The 17,580-nt window shown below is 38.0% G+C and overlaps 1 protein-coding gene across 1 annotated transcript in view; it reads right to left on the bottom strand.

Annotated features, from left to right (window-relative positions):
- Positions 1-17,580, bottom strand: part of atp1a3a (ATPase Na+/K+ transporting subunit alpha 3a) — an 84,943-nt gene that overhangs the window by 49,760 nt on the left and 17,603 nt on the right. Inside the window, exons 2-7 of the mRNA XM_063011358.1 lie at positions 15,152-15,265; positions 7,510-7,569; positions 6,424-6,627; positions 5,307-5,420; positions 4,788-4,922; positions 3,460-3,577 (exon numbers count right to left, since the gene is read on the bottom strand). Of these exons, the coding sequence (XP_062867428.1) occupies positions 3,460-3,577; positions 4,788-4,922; positions 5,307-5,420; positions 6,424-6,627; positions 7,510-7,569; positions 15,152-15,265 (745 nt within the window). The remainder of the gene's footprint in view (positions 1-3,459; positions 3,578-4,787; positions 4,923-5,306; positions 5,421-6,423; positions 6,628-7,509; positions 7,570-15,151; positions 15,266-17,580) is intronic.

Here is a 17,580-nt window from a genome sequence, read left to right on the forward strand (position 1 = left end):
CCGCCTGTTCCATTTAATGCTCTCAGATAATGCACCAGCTACCTGCAAAACAAGCAATGCTTGATGGGTAAACTTTACTGTCAACTTAATGTGTAGTGATAAACCTCTTACTACTCCCTACCTAGCAACCCTACCTAGAACACTTTTCACTCCTAGGGTTTGAAATCTAACTTCAAATTTGTCCAAATTCCTAGTGGACAGATTGCAATGCACCTTGTGACTGCAGACGCACCCCCAATTCTGAATACTTATTTCTTCGTTTTATTATTATCCTTAGTATTATTATCAACACTCTGTTCTTTTTATTATATTGACTTGACAAAGCCAACATTTTGTTCTTATTCTTTTTATATTTATTATATTTATTGTGAATTTCCTCACTGTGGGACTAATAAAGGATTATCTTATCTTATTATCCTATTCACAAATTTATAAACTTTTTTCAGTCCGCAGTAAACGAATGGGGGAAAATTCAGAAATCCAATATTCTTTGAAGTACCAGAAGGCCACTTTTACAGTACATACACAAGGACTCTCTTCTCTCCCTCATTTCGTCAGCCAGAACTAAATAGACAGCTAAACAGCCACTCAGCCTCAACTACCCCACAGCCAATTACCCATCATCCCTAATTATCTCAAAAGCTAAATAACCTCTCATCCTCAACTACCCCACAGCCAATTACCCATCAATGAGTAATTGGCTTTCTAGATAAATTTTATTTTCAGTTTTGTTTGTTTTCCTTTCCTTTTTGTTTAATTGCACCTTGTATTTTAAACAAACGTTTTGTGGTAGTGTAATATATAAACCAGATGCCTTTTAAAGCCTAATGTGTTAAGGCATAGCAGGAACTCATTTGTTGTTAAACAAATTTTTGGCAGAATGTAATGAAAGTATTAAAGCATACTGTATATAATTCAGGGCTACTTTGATAAAATGAAATGCACAGACCAAAGCGGAAGTCGTACGAAGATGAAACTAGATCAACAGATGGTAGTCCCTCTCGCTACTCGGGTTCTCAAACTCAGCCCGATTGGCCTGATGTTGGTATAGCATCAAACTTCGAAGGTCCATATCTCCTACTTCCTACCCCTCCCCCCCCCCCCCCCCCAATACACTTTCTGTCTTCTAAATTTAATAGAAATGGGTTCCAGTTCAAGTAAAAGTTACCCACCTCCTGAGCCAACTGAAAGTACGAAACACTGGATATACAGGTGTGGATTTAAAAATTTAGTAGATCAATGGATTAATAATTTAGCAGGTTGAAGGTTTAGGCTTAAGACTTTATCCTATTAAGGGATCTTTTAAGAATAATCATTCAAGGACTGCTAGAATATGCTAGAAACTTGCTTTTTAATCCCTTGGGGAGAGATTTAAGATGGGACTGTCTACAGTAACAGTATCTGCAGACATTACAATGTGTACTGACATTTCCACAGAAGGTGTTAAATCAAACATACCTAAACATTTGTAGGATCTTCCTGAAAATCTTTGGGCTCATCACAGTAATGAGGTAGGACTAATCCACTGCACCCCATACACTGTGGCTTTGAAACCACACAAACCAGTATTTTGTAAACAATATCCATTGCCTCCTGAAAAGGAGCTGGATATTAAAGCAATTATCGACTTATTGCTACAGCAGGGTGTGATAGTTTCGACCACATCCTAGTAACACATCTGTAAACCCAGGTTCAAAGCCTGGGGACAAGATGGAGAATAACACAGAATCTGTGGAAAGTTAATGATTTCAACACATTCCCACTTTACTGTGGTTGACCTGTGTTTAGCTTTTTACAGTATTCCTGTTATTCAGTCCACTCAGCCAATTTTCGCTGTACCGTTCAACATTAGCACTACACCTGGACTCGTATGCTCCAAGGTTTTACTGAGTTCTCAATCATTTTTCCCAATGTTTTGTCCTACTGGCATAGGATGATCCTCTGCTCTCAACTGAAAGCAAATAACTGTGTTTTCAGAACTGTAATGCAATCCAAAATGTGGATTTAGGGTCTCGTTGCAATTGTGTTTAATGTCTGTGTCCTATATAGGTTTCATTCTAAAACAGGGCCAAAAACAATCAAGGACATACCTCCTCCAAAAGTGCAAAGGCTTGGTTATGTTATCTTGGGCTGATTAATCACTGCAGACAGTGGATCCCAAACTGTTCCTTCTATGACCAGCTGCTGAGACCTCTCTGCTGCTGACCCACAGGAACTTATCATATGAACCCTGCTCTGCCCATGTTTTGCACAGGACTGCTCAGGTACTACCTTTCCATTTGTATGTCTCTGAAAGGGTAATAATGGCGCAGGGGTTCTGGCACAAGAACATGGGGTAGTTACCGCCCAGTGGCATACTTGTCCAAAACTTTTAATTTGGTAGTAAAAGGTATTCCAGCATGCATTCGAGCTGTGGCTGCAATGGCACTGATCGTAACTGATGGTGATAACCCAATTTTACCATCATGTGATAACAGTACCATCATGTGGTAACTGCACTACAGAATATTCAGACACAGCACATGACTGCACAATGCCAGTCAGTGTATGTGGTCATTCCATGTTCCACACATGTTCAGAATTCGACCATGAGGTTAATGACTACAGCAAATTCACCCGCTGTATTACTGTATGCCCTTCTTTTAGATACTGACCTACAACAATCAGTAGGACATGATTGCTGTAGAACTTTGATTTCAAGGTTGCAACATCCATCTCTGCGCTGTCTGACGGTGGTGGAGTTGGTCAAGCCGGAGTATCAGAAGAATTTAGGTCAACACTGTGTTGGGCCTAGTACCAGATTGTCTAGTGTATTTATATTCATTTTATTATCATTCATTTAAATTAAAATAGAGGCTCAGCATGAATACAAACTAACCCAAAGTCCTACTCTATTGTAAGCTTAGTAGCTCCCTTGATGTAAATAAATTTAGGTTAAAATATGAGAGAGTATTCTGCTCATAGACAAACATGTTGTGCTTTTAATTTTTGACATTAAAATAATGCATAACATTAGTCTGTGTACAATGGTGAGACACACACTTTAGTATCTTGAAAATATGCAGAAGAATACATAATGTTATATTATCTTAATCATTACATATTTGTTTGATGCAACATGGGATATTCTGAGACAAATTTCAGCTACTGACTGTATTTGAAAATGTTATTTGCAAATGAAAATACTTTAATCACAGAATCTACACATAATGGAGAGCGATTTAATTGTATATTAAAACATTTTTTAGCGGGATTAAGAGAAATGTTTAGGCAAATTGATGAAGCAAGAAAAAGGGAGGAAGTGTGAAAGCTTGTTGTCATGGCAACACTTTCCTCTAGTCCCCATCATAGCAGGGAAGGATGGAATAAAAACAAAAGCCACAGCAAGAAGCAGAATCTTATTAAGCAAAAGAAAACCATCACGAATAAGCACCAAGGCAGTTGCTAAGACAGCTGTACCTTCGACACAGTTGGTTGAGAAAAAGGCAATGTTGCGGGTCTCCAGGGGGTTGTCGTGAGTGCAGTCAGGTGTCCTGGTCTGAGGCTCTGATTCACCTGTCAGAGAGGAGTTGTCAACCTGAAAGGTATAAAAAATATTGACAAAGGTTTTAATGTTGTGGCACAACAGCAATTGTGATAAAAACTAATAGTAGAGTAAGTTGTGTTGAAAACTCAGTGAATTTTAATTTGGAAGTAAATGTCTCAATTCCAGCAAATCAGTCAAATTCCTGAACAGAACAGTAAACTCAACCCATCCCACTCAACCACTTTGAGATTACAGTGGTACCTTGTTACTTAACGTCCCCTAAACTCAAAATCTTTTAAACTCAACGACCTTCACAGAGAAATTTGTACTCTTTAACGTTTCCTTTAAACTCAACGTGTGTCCAACTGCTTTGCTCAGCGCTTGGCTTAAGCGATGCGGTAAAATCAACTGTAATGTCAACTCTGGGTCAGGTCTTATTGCCCAAATCAGGGGCTGAGTTTACTGCTTTAGCAACTAAAGCAAATCACTGCAATTATTTTTTTATTTAAAGAACCTTATTTGGAAAAGCACAACTTCAAATCAATGGCTATTCTTATGTACATTATGTTTAATAAGCAAATTGTTTTGATGTATGTTCATATACTGTTTCACATGGAGTGTTGACTCAAACAGTTTTACAGTTCATATTATCACCAGGTGATGTTGCTTTTTTTAATGCATTTTCTCCCCTTTTTCTCCAGACTTTTAGCGTATCCAATTACCCAATTGCTTTATCTCCTCTCTACTGATGCTGATCTCCACTCTGACTGAGGAGAGCGAGACAGACACACGCCCCCTCCGACAAGTGTGCAGTAGCCGACTGCATCCTTTCACCTTCATGAGGCGAGTTCATATGCGGATCAGCTTTGTGTACGGAAAGCCACACCGTGATCAATGCATTATCCCTAGATTTGTGCAGGCACCATCAATCAGCCAGCAGAGGTCGTAATTGCCTTAATTATCAAGAGTTTCTATCCGGCTCCCACCCTGTATAAACAACAGCCAATCATTGTTCATGTAGGCGCCCAGCCCAGCCTGATGGCAAAGCTGAGTTTCGAACCGACAAGTTTAAAATGTCAGCTCTGGTGTGCTAGTGTGTTTTACTGCTGCGTCACCTAAGTGCCATGTTGCTTTTAAACAAAAACAATAATTGGTTGAAAACAATGTTTTCTGGTAATGGACTAAGATTTTGAACCAACTATAATTTATTTTAGAATACGTGTATGTTTGTGTTTTCGTGTTTGAGTGTGTGTTTGTGTACCTTGCATCCATGAGCAGAGATAATCCTGAGGTCAGCTGGAATTCTGTCTCCCCCTTTCACCTCCACCAAGTCTCCAGCCACAACCTCTTCAGCGTTAATCTGCAGTTTTTCACCCTCACGGATCACTAATGCTTGCTATGTCACACACAATAAGCAAATTATTGCATACACCCTAGGGCAGTTTATGGCTTTTTTGTGGCAGTTTCCTTCCTTCTGGATAAGTTTCAACAACATTTTGGTGTGTTAGTGAGAATTTGTGCATATTCAGTCAAAAGAGCATTTGTGAAGTTAGGCACACAAACAAAAGGACCTGGCTTACAATTAGCATTCCAGTTCAGTGATTAGGAGGAGTAGCCACAAACTACAGCCATGTAATGTATAACCTGGTCTTTAAGGGGTTTGATTACTTACATACTGTAAGTGATCATTACATTTTCAGATACTGAGTATTAAACTGATTGAGATTTAGGTGTTGATGAAACCAACAGCAAATGAATAAAGTTTTTTAGGTGCCAGTACCTGTGGCACCATGTTCTTAAATGACTCCATAATCTTTGAGCTTTTAGCCTCCTGGAAGTAGGAAAAGCAGCCAGTAATGATGACCACAGCAGAAAGCACAATGCCCAGGTACAACTGAAAAAGAAGCAGAAGACTGTAGATTATAAAACCACTATAGACACAGACATAAGCTAATTCTGTTGAGAATGTATTTATCCATACATACAGTTTTCTGATTTACAGGGATTACTTTGGCAAACACTACAATAAGGAGCTACATTCACAAATGCAACTTAAAGCTTTACTGTTCAAAAAAGAAGCATTCAGTTAACCATGTCCAGAAGCGGCATCAAGTTCTCTAGTCTTAAAAGCATCTGGGGTGGACCATCACACAGTGGAAATGTGTACAGTGGTCAGACGAATTAGTATTTCAGATCTTTTTTTGGAAGAAATGGACGCTGTATGCAACAAAACCAAAAAGAACAGCCAGGGTCATAGTATTGAGTACTGGCAAAGGTGTACACTTATGTGATGACAGCATTGATGCAGCAAAGTACATTGAGATTCTAAAACAACATATGCTGCTTTCAAGACGTCATCTTTTCCAGGGACGTCCATGCATTTTTTAACAAGACAATACAAAACCACATGTTGCACAAATTACAAAGTGATGGCTTTAAAAGAAGAGGGTACGGGTACTGGACTGGCCTGCCTGCAGTCCTGACCTGTCCACAATAGAAATGTGTGGAGAATTTTGAAATGAAAAATGTGACAATGACAACCCCGTACTGTTGCACATCTTAAGACGTGTTTGCAGGAAAAATGGGACAAAATAACTACACAACCCCTATTATTTTATCTTCTCAAAAAGAATTTCCATTTCCTGTTTTTGAAAATGTATCCACCTGGCATACTAAATTCCAGTCCTCATTCTGACACAGTGATGTTGCTACACTTTAATATGAGATATTAACAAGCATGTGGGATCCCAGCTTTAAGCATATGGTTCCTGTCCTTAACTACACATACACAAAATTACTGGTCTTTTTTCCTCAAGTTTCTCCGAGGGTTAAAATTTTCTATGCTAACCATCTCTGTCAATATGTGTCAGTGCGTAGGTGTGTGGGTGTCCCCTCACATTGTCCCCAGCCGGGTCCTCTTCAGTGGCTGCCTGGATGGCATAGGCTAGGAAACAGAGGATGGCTCCAATCCACAGAAGGATAGAAAAACCTCCAAAGAGCTGACGGCAAAACTTCACCCATTCTGGAGTAGTTGGAGGAGGAGTGAGTGCATTGGGACCATCCCGGGCCAGATACTCCGCAGCTTTCGCATTAGTAAGACCCTGCAGATGAGGTAAGATAGATACAAACAAAAAAAGAACAAAAGATGATCAAATTGTTTGACAGATCAGATGTAACAGCAATAAGAACCATATTCGTTATTATTTTACACTGTGTTAAAGCTAACAAATGATTAGCATTTATAATTACAGAGTTTTGTTCAGAGTAATTAAGTATTATTATTATTATTTAGAGAGCCCATACTAATTTATACTAGGCCTTGGCCTCTGTTTAGGAAACAACATCATAAACCCACCAGTACTTCCAAATTCTGTCAAATTATCATCACAATATTTTAGCGGTTACCATCAAACACTCATCTTATTAAAGGGAAATGACATGCAGATTTCAATAACTCCTGCTTGCCTCAGTTTGCAGTTATGTTCCTACATTCCTTAAATGCAAAATATAAGATTATTCATCACATAACAGCACACAGGTGGCACAACTGTAAATTATGCTAACCCACTACCACCGGGATTCAGGGTACAAATCCCCAGTCATCAGTCATCTACAAACTGACATTACTGACTATACGGATTGGTGTCCCTGTCCAGGCTGTGTTACTGTGCTGTGATAAAACATGAAAATGAAATTGATGATTACATAACACAATGCACAAAAACAGAATTATGGTCTCTCGCCTGGGTTAAATCTATTACCAATGTGACACAAGATTTTTTTTTAGCAGGTTATTGTTCTCCATTTACATATACCCCATAAAACAAAACAATCAAACACAATGTAATTTATTTTTCTCAAAACTGCTAAACATGATTTTAGAAACATCCAAAATAAAACATCAAACATGATACTGGGGAGTTAGTACAGGCTTTGTATTTTAAATGCTTTAACTTCATTAACTAAACCACTACAGAACTCACCTGCACAATATCTGTTGTGTACTTTCGGCAGACCTCCTCAATGGACATCTTATGTTCTGTCTAAGTATAAAAAGCAGTAAGAAAAAAAGAGACATTTCAGAAAAAGGAGACAGAAAGAAAACATTTACAGTTAAATTGTTTTAATCAGTTAAGTATTTAACTGATAGTGATGAAGTACAAAATGTAATATAAGAAAATGTGGAAATGAATACAGTGGTACCCTGTAACTCGACATCCCCTAAACTCGAAATATTTAAAACTCAACACCCTTTGTGGAGAAAATTGTAACCTTAAACTTGACGTTTTCCTTAAATTTGATGTGTTCAGCCTTAAAAAAATTATTTATTTAATTTCAAATTAACAATGAAAAGCCGCTTTGTTCAGCATTCTGCTGGAGCAGTGCCGTAATACGTGATCAAAGTGCAAATATGAGATGAATCTGTATTATAGCTGGGGGTTCTGAGAAATTGTGAGAATTACCTTTTCTGAGTTTAAAACGCTTATCGAGAAAAAATAAAGCTTAACGTGGATTAATGTACTAAAAGAACAACACAGGAACATTAAACTTCTCTTAATTATTACTGCAAAGTTCTCTCTACTAATGAAATTCCTCGCTCGTTGCTTTACTGAACAGCATTCGGTATTCCAAGATTAAGCATCTTCACATTAAGAAGCATAAGGAAACAATAAAGTAGTAAAGGTAAAGTGCAGGTTTTATTGTATTTTTATATTGATTTTTAACTATTTTTCACTGTATTTCAGTGTTTTTATATTATACTCCTGTTATTTTTAGTGTATAAGTGTCAAAAACAACCCCATTATATGCAGTTTTACATGACCATGGAATGCATTAACAGGTTTCCCATACATCCTTATGGAAAAAAAAAAAACCTTCAAACTCGACGCCTTTGACACCAATTGGAAGGCTATCCACCAGGCTGTCTGTACTATATTCCAGACAAACATACCATTTGACTTTGATTTTCTATATCTGGGAAACCTCTCTGTCAATATGTGTCACAATGATCAGAAATTACTGTCAACTTTGTTGGCTGCAAGTAAGAAAGCAATCACTAGAAAATGGTTATCTACTGAACCTTCTTAAATACATGAGTGGATTGACATTGTTCACAAAATTTTTATTATGGAAAAGCTAACTTATTCCTTAAGAATTCAAAAGGACACATTTTTATCAGATTTGGTCTAAATTGCTAGATTTTATTGGACCCCAGGGACTGGACTTTAATGACCTCCCCACCCTCTTCTCTTTCTATTTAAAAGTAAGCCTCCCCATTCACATTGTAAAAAGTTTTTAGATTTAAAACAGTGATTTAATCATAAGGGAAAGTCGAAAATTCTGGTGGCTTAGTTTTTTTGTAATAATTTACCTTAATTGTGAAAGACTTTTCCCAATAAAAAGAAAATTACAATAAAAATAAAACTTGACACCGGTACCAGAACCAACTGACATCGAGTTTCAAGGTACCACTGTATTTGATTTTTTTTTTTGGGAAAAAGATTATGCAGCATGTATATCACCCATGTGGAAGAGTAGCTGCATGGTTACCACCTAAACTCAATAACAGGTTTAACCACCTTTAGCAACAACTGTAACAAATTGCTTGAAGAGTTTTTAGACATGAACTACTTGTTTAAAATCAAGCCACAGGATCTAAGAGAGTTCAAGTCAGATTCTTGTCTAAGCCACTCCAGTACCTAAGGGGGACTTGCTCTTGTGCTTCCGATCACTGTCTTGTTGCATAACCCAATTGTGCTTAAGCATCAGATCATGGCAAGTCATACAGGCTGTAAAGCAACAAAGCACATGGCACACCATTACATTACCACCATCATGTGTGGCTGTTTGGAGAGTGACACTGTGGCTCAGTGGGTAGCACTGTTGCTTCACAGTAAGAAGGTCCTGGGTTCGATCCCCAGGTGGGGTGGTCTGTGAGGAGTTTTTTTTTCCGTGTCTGCGTGAGTTTCCTCCAGGAGCTCCGGTTTCCTCCCACAGTCCAAAGACATGCAAGTTAGGTGAACTGGATATACAAATTTGTCCATGACTGTGTTTGACATTAACCTTGTGAACTGATGAATCTTGTGTAACCAGTAACTACCTGTTCTGTCATGAATGTAACCAAAGTGTGTAAAACATGACGTTAAAATCCTAATGAATGTTGTTCTTATGTGTTTGAATTGACTCATTAGTCCACATTTTCTTAATAGGCTTAAAATTATATAGAAAGCTCTTGCCAGTTGTGAGATGAGCCTTTATGTTCCTTTTGAAAGCTGCAGTTTTAGCCTTGCAACTCTCCAACAGATACCACTGCCAATTTTGGAAAAAAATCATTAATGATGGCCGTATGTGAAGCATCCGAGGCTTGCATTTGCCTAGATGTTCATCTGTGTTCTTTTGTGACTCTTTGCAGAAGCTTTAGATAAGTCTTTAGATAAAAGCTTGGTCCGTTCCAAGATAATGGATCTCCATGTGATTCACTGTAGCTACAGAGTCTAAAAATATTTGTAAATCTGACTTTGAACCTGAAATGTTTAGATGCTTAATTTAGACATGTATCACTCGTAATCAGGTCTGAGTGTGTTTTGTCTGATCAAACCCAATTATTAATTACATTTGCTTTTTAGTTGAACACTAAAGGGGGATTAATTTTTTCACACTTGTTTTCATAAATAAACAAAATAATTATTTTTAAAATGGTATTTTCTGTTTACTCTCGTATTTGTCTCATGTTCAGTTTTGAAGAACTAAAACATTTTAATTTAACACATGCAGAAATAAAAGATACAGTGGTACCTTGTAACTCAACGTCCCCTACAAGATGGCGCCGTTGTTTGGCGACGTCTCAGGTGTGATACCTGTTGTTATGTTTTTATTACTGTTCGTGTCTCTGTTCAGTCAAGTGCATGCTGTGTCTATTACCTATGACCGTGGGACGTTATTTAGTATTCGTGCTTGGATGTTGGACGGCTTTGTTAGAGAGAAAGGTGCAGGATATCCCTTTACTCTACCTCTACTGCTTCTACCGGCGGCATTGGAGGTGTGTCGCTCCCAATACTGGACAATACATTCAACTGGACGTAAACAGCGGCGGAGGAAACAAGGAAAAAGAGGTGGCCTCCTGGTCCAGTTGCGTGACCAGTACAATCGCTGTTCAGGTCGGTTTCATGAATTTAATAACTGCCGGCTTTCTGATGGCACAGACAAATGTCTCGGATATTTCCCCCGGCTTCGCTCAATGGAGGAGCGCTATGTTTGGTTGCAGCCGGTGTTTCCAGTGCAACATTCTTGTGTGCATTCCAGGAAACCCGTAATGAGGTGCGGTGGGGTAGATTTTAACAATCTACGTGCAATTCCCTGCCTGTCACCCTCGGACACGCGACATGTCTCTAATTCTAAGCTGGCACTGTTTAATGTCAGATCATTATCTGATAAGGCATTTGTTATGCGTGACTTTATATCTTCCCATGGCATGGATTTTCTGTTTTTAGTAGAGACCTGGCTTAAACCTGGTGAGAACTGGCACCTAAATTGAACTGTGTCCCCCAATTATTCTTGTTTAAACTCCCCGAGGACGTCAGGACGGGGTGGCGGCCTGGCTGTCATTTATAAAGACTCATTTACATGTCTGAGTGTATCTGTAGGAGTTTTTACAACTTTTGAAATGTTGTCTTTTAAAGTACTAGGAAAGAATCCAGTATACTGTGCTGTGATTTACCGCCCCCCCTCCAAGTCTCAAAGCGGTTTCATGTCTGAATTGTCGGATTTTCTGATTTTGGAATATGATAAAGTGTTGTTGCTTGGTGATTTTAATATTCATATTGATAATGCCTCTGATGGAACTGCCTTAGAATTTTTGAATACTATGGAATCTTTTAATTTTGTTCAGCACGTGGTTGGCCCAACTCACAATCGGGGTCACACACTGGATTTGGTGTTCACTTTAGGCTTGTGTCTCCACTCCGTTTCTGTGATAGATCTATTTGTGTCCGACCATAAGTGTATTACTTTTAATATGCCCTTATTTATAAATATGTCTGCTTCTAAACGCTGTGTGCAATCACGAATATTTAATAATGATTCTATATCACAGTTTTTAAATGAGTTTACAGGATTTAGTGAACAATTGTCCATCTGTAATGACTGTAATCTGTAAGTTAATGATCTATCTAGCTCTTTTAACAATGTATGTTTAAGTATTTTAGACAAGGTTGCTCCAGTTAGACTGAGGATAAAACCTCTTGTTAACTCTACCCCATGGATAAATGATGACATCATGCACTTAAAAAGGATATGCAGGAGGGTAGAGCGGGAATGGAAAAAGTCACAGCTTCAAGTTCACTATTTATTTCTGAAAGACTTATGGTCTATCTTTAATAATAAACTGAGGAATGATAGAACCGAATATTTTTCGGTTAATAACTGAGTTAATAACTGCAAATAAACACAACCCAAGGTTTTTGTTTTCTAGGATAGATAGTCTTGTAAATGGGGTAGCGGTGAACACAACTAGTTCTGAGATTGACCCTGAACAGTTTTTAAAGTTTTTTTTTGGATAAAATCACAGATCTTAAAAGTAATATAATAATATCTCTTTCTACAGATTATGAAGTTGTTCCTCAGAGTGGGGGGGGGTTGAAATTTTAAATCAGTTTTCTCCCATCTCTTTAGAGGACTTAAAAGAAGTTGTGCACTGTTTGCATCCCTCAACCTCTCCTGATGACATTCTTCCAGCTTCATTTGTGAAGAAGGTTTTTTATTGTATTGGCAGTAATCTTCAATTAATAGTGAATTTATCACTTAGTTCAGGATGTGTGCCAGATTGTTTTAAATTGGCGACGGTGGAGCCCATACTCAAAAAACCTGGTCTTGACCCAACAAATTGTGAGAATTACAGACCTATCTCAAAGTTACCCTTCCTTTCGAACATTCTGGAGAAAGTGGTGGCAAAACAGCTGTTAGTCTTATTAGAAGAAAACAGTATATTTAAGAAATTTCAATCAGGTTTTAGGCAGAAACATAGCACAGAGACAATCTTAAATGATCTTTTAATGAATGCTGATGCTGGTGAGGTGTCTGTTTTGGTTTTGTTGGATATTAGTGCAGCCTTTGATACGGTTGATCATACTATTTTGATGAAGAGGTTGCATCAGTGGGTTGGAATATCAGGATCTGCATTAGATTGGTTTGTCTCATACTTATCCAATAGAACATTTAGGGTATCTAGTGGAGATAGGTTGTCTTCATACGCTGATCTTTTGTGTGGGGTTCCACAGGGATCAATACTTGGTCCCATTTTATTTTCTTTATATATGCTCCCTTTGGGGAACTTGATACGTCGTTTCAATATCGCATATCATTTTTATGCTGACGATACACAACTTTATCTCTCTGTAAAGAGAAATGACTTCAGTAGATTAGAGAGTCTAACTGAATGTATTTATGCAATAAAGGATTGGATGAGCTGTAATTTCCTTAAGTTGAATGAGGGGAAAACTTAAGTATTGGTTCTGGGCCCCCAATATGTTGCCGACGACCTAAAGAAGGGACTTGGGTCGTTGGCTATACAGTCAAATCCTTACCCCAGAAATCTTGGTGTTATTTTTGAGCTGAGTTTCTCAATGCATGTAACAAAGCTGGTACAAGCTGGTTATTTTCAATTGAGAAATATTGCTAAGATCAGAAAAATGCTCTCCTTCCAGGATACAGAACGGATTATTCATGCTTTTGTATCATCACGTCTAGATTACTGTAATGCTCTCTTTACTTGTCTGAGTCAAGGGGAAATGGCACGGCTGCAATTGGTGCAAAATGCAGCCGCCCGAGTACTCACTAGGACTAAAAGACGGGAGCATATTACCCCCATACTGGCATCGCTGCACTGGTTGCCTGTTGCTTTTAGAGTTCAGTTTAAAATCTTGGTTTTAACATTCCAGGCATTGCATGGTGATGGACCAGAATATATTTCTGACCTTTTAGTGCCGTATTCCGGTGCCAGGGCTCTGAGGTCCTCCAGTCAGGGGCTTTTAGTTGTCCCTAGGACAAAGCGGAAACGGAAGGGAGACTGTGCGTTTTCTGCGTATGCTCCTAAGTTGTGGAATACCCTGCCCGTGGATATTAGACTTACTGGGTCAAAGGAGATTTTTAAAAAAAGGCTTAAGACATATTTTTATACCTTGGCCTTTGAGAATGGACTCTAGATGACGTTTCCTGTTTTATGGTTGATTAGATGAAGCTGCACTGTTTGGATAATTTATGTCTGTTTTTATTTCACCCATGGATATATCTGGGTTGCTTTACTGGTTTTATATGTATTTTATATGTGTTTTATTTCTTTTATTCATATCATATCTCATTGATCTTATTGATTGTGAAGCACTTTGTAGCATTGCCTTAAAAAAGTGCTATATAAATAAAGGTTTACTTACTTAGGTTTACACTTAAAATCTTTGAAACTCAACACCCTTTGTCAAGAAATTTGTACCCTTAAACTTAATGTTTCCCTTAAACTCATCGCTCGGCTTGAGCGATGCAGTAAAACCTCATCAAAGTGCAAATACGAGAGGAAACTGCATTTGTGTGGAATAACCATCAAAATCACTCTGAAAATGTCCACATGTATCTGTGTTTGGCTGTATTTTCCTTGCCGTTTCACTTTTAAACGACAAAGAAACACTGAAACTCTCTTAATTATTACTGCTCATAAGAAGTTTTGGTAATGTGCAGGTTTTATTGTATTTTTTATTGATTTTAACTGTTTTTTAAATTGTATTTCAGTGTTTTTATATTATACTTGTGATATTTACAGTGTATAAATGTCAAAAACAACCCCATCATAGGCCGCTCAGGTGGCGCAGCGGTAAAGTACGCTAGCTCACCAGAGTTGGGGTTTCGAATACATCATATCGAACCTCAGCTCTGCCTTTCCGACTAGGCTGGGCGGCAGTATGAACAACGATTGGCTGTTGTTCTTAGGGCTAAGAAAGTCGGATCATAGGTCCTCAGAACTGGTGCGACTGTGGCCCCTGCTGGCACCTGCACAGGGCTGAGGAATGATGCTGATGGAGGTGTGGCTCTCCGTGCACAGCGCCTGTCAAGTATATGAACTCAACTCGTGCAGGTGAAAAATGCACTATCTGTACTGACCTGTGCCTGCACAGGGCTGAGGAATGATGCTGATGGAGGTGTGGCTCTCCATGCACAGCGCCTGTCAAGTATATGAACTCGACTCGTGCAGGTGAAAAATGCACTATCTGTACTGACTGTGCGTACCAGGGGGCGTATGTCAGTTGAGAGGCGTCCTCAGTCAGCGGTGAGGGGTCAAATCAGTATAGAGGACGCATTCCGGGTAATTGGACACGACTAGACTGGGGGATAAAAATTGGGGGGAAAAAGAGGGGAAAAAATATCTATATATATAAAAAAAACAACAACATTGTTTTACATAAGCAGTTTACATACATGCAGTTCTACGGGACCATGGAATGCATTAACAGGTTTATGCATACATACCTATGGGAAAAAATACCTTAAAAGTCAACGCCTTTTAAACTCAACAACACTCCCAGTACCACTGTATATGAAAGATGTTTTCCATATGTCTATGTTTTTGAAACTATGCCTTACCAATGGTACTTCCTTCTTTAGGTCATCCAGATCTTTTCCTCCCTTCTTCTTTGGGGAATCCTTCTCATCATTGTCTTGCGTTGTCGCCACACGGTAGCTGTCCGACCGTCCATACTGGTGACACAAAAATGTTACAAAAATGTTAATCTGTCAAAATCACTAAAGTAATTTAAATGTTCTAGTACTAGTAGTGTTCCATGCCCTTTTAGAACACATAAACTTTAAACTGTAAATCCACACATTCATCCAGCCTGTGTGTTCGTGCATGCTGGTGAAATGAAGGGTGATCTAATGTAAGTAAACCAAATTAGGTCACCCCATTAAAGACAATTTCATTTGCCATATATACTGTCAGTGTTTTCTTGTCTGTATGGCCTATTTGAAGCTAGTAACCAAATCAAAATGCCTTTTGAATAGATATGCCTATGCAGGTAGAATCATCAATTAGATTTAAGGACATAAAAAATATAATATTCACCATGATTGACTGCAGATAAATTATCTAAAACCTGATACAAATATAGTCTCTAGGTTCCTCTCTCCTGGGTTGTCATGTTGCCATGTGTTAATACAAACATTCAGCAAATTTTGCTGTTTGTATTAAAGACAAACTTTCATATATACAGCATATATACATTTTACCTTGTGTGTATAAGCTGCATTCTTTATTAATGTGCTTGGTAATTTGTCAGTTAACTGAAACAATAAGTGTCATATGTAAACACAAGACCAGTTCTGCATCCAGTTGTTGGCAGGGCTTTTGGCTTATGTTCTCATAGTTTGATGTGCCAAATCGTCCAGGGCAAAATACAGCAACATGTAGGAGCGGCTCTAATGATTTGACTTTACAGACTTGTTTTTCTCCCTCAGGCACTGTGATGATGCTGTACGAAAACAGTAAACCCTTTCCTGCTATATCTCAAATGCAGGTCATTCACACATCCACATACATACTTGACTGCTCATGACAGTACCTGCATTGTAGCTGGAATTGAACAGTCAGGCTGCCTGGGTCTGTGGACTTTTGATTTTCATTTCAAACAGGCTGTTTTTCATTTTTAATTTTAAAGACTATTTATTAAAAAACAGGAAAACAATTTCAGTTTCACAAACTGATCAGAAAATCAAATAACAAACAGAAATTATATAAAGGATTATATTTTATTTATCCAAATTTAACATTTACTAACACTTCTACCAGAAATCAACATGCAGCATGTGCACGTATGGTGACAAGCACGGAATACAGAAAATCGAATAAAAATCAAATGACCAAAGATACACGGACCTGCCTGCAGCTGATATGCTATTATTAGTGGTATTTAACTGGTGAGAAACAGCAAGCTGTTTCATTGAATCTGCGCAGTCATTTTTTCCTACCACTCTGGTTTGCCTGGCTTTTTGACTACAAAACACCCAATGTATATGATATTAAGTAGTGCTTAATATTCTTGTGTAGTGCTGAAGGAGAAATTACAGATCAATGTTGTAAAAAGACAAAACAAAGGACAGTTTTATTCTCTGGAGCAATAGCGTAATGTGAGTTCCACCCTAATTATCATGTCATGAACAAACTGTCAGTCTGGTTTTGACAACCATTTCTCGTTTTTTTATTACTATTATGGTCTTCTTATATGATAATTGGTTATGGTTATTTGTCTGCTCAATCATTTTTATCAAGAAAAAAAGATGAAAAGATATTTAAAAGATATTTAAATCTTTATCAACAATATTTTTTAATAATTATTCATTTCTAAATAAGCAGGTGAACAGCAGGTGATGATATAATGATTGTGTATAAAAGGAGAAAATCAAAAGGCTCAGTATGCACAATAGCACAAAATTTAACATTTTCAGCATCTAAAGTCCACAAATATTAACAGATTCAGAGAATTTAAAGAAATCTATCTTCATAAAAGTCAACACTGGAAACGAATACTGAATGTTTGTGTACTTTGATCCATATGATGGCACTGCAATAAAAACGATATGCTTCTGTACTGAATTTAACCACAGCAAATTCATAAAACCTTGTTAGTAAATAGTTTGTCATTGATATTAACAACATCTAGAAACACAGCTGACTTCTGCAAAATAAAAAAAGGTGTGCTGTGATCTGACAGAATAAAGTGTGTAAAATATATGAATGTTTGCTTGCAGTCCTACAACCCTCCTCCTCTTGGTTTGCCCAAATACTTTGTGCCTTGTTTACAAGTTTCAAGATGACTGATGACCCTCATCTGTTACCAAAATAATTAGTAAGTCTTCTTCTTCCTACTGTCAGCATGGCCCTGTCCCAACTACCCATCCAAAAGCTTATGCAACTCTCATTTTACATCCTATATCTCATTTAGTAAATTATTGTCACCCAGCCCTTAAAACAGCCACAGTCACACCTATTCTGAAGAAAACTGGCCTTGTTACAACGT

This window comes from Trichomycterus rosablanca, chromosome 2 (genome assembly GCF_030014385.1).
Source record: "Trichomycterus rosablanca isolate fTriRos1 chromosome 2, fTriRos1.hap1, whole genome shotgun sequence".
In the NCBI taxonomy this organism is placed as follows: domain Eukaryota; kingdom Metazoa; phylum Chordata; class Actinopteri; order Siluriformes; family Trichomycteridae; genus Trichomycterus; species Trichomycterus rosablanca.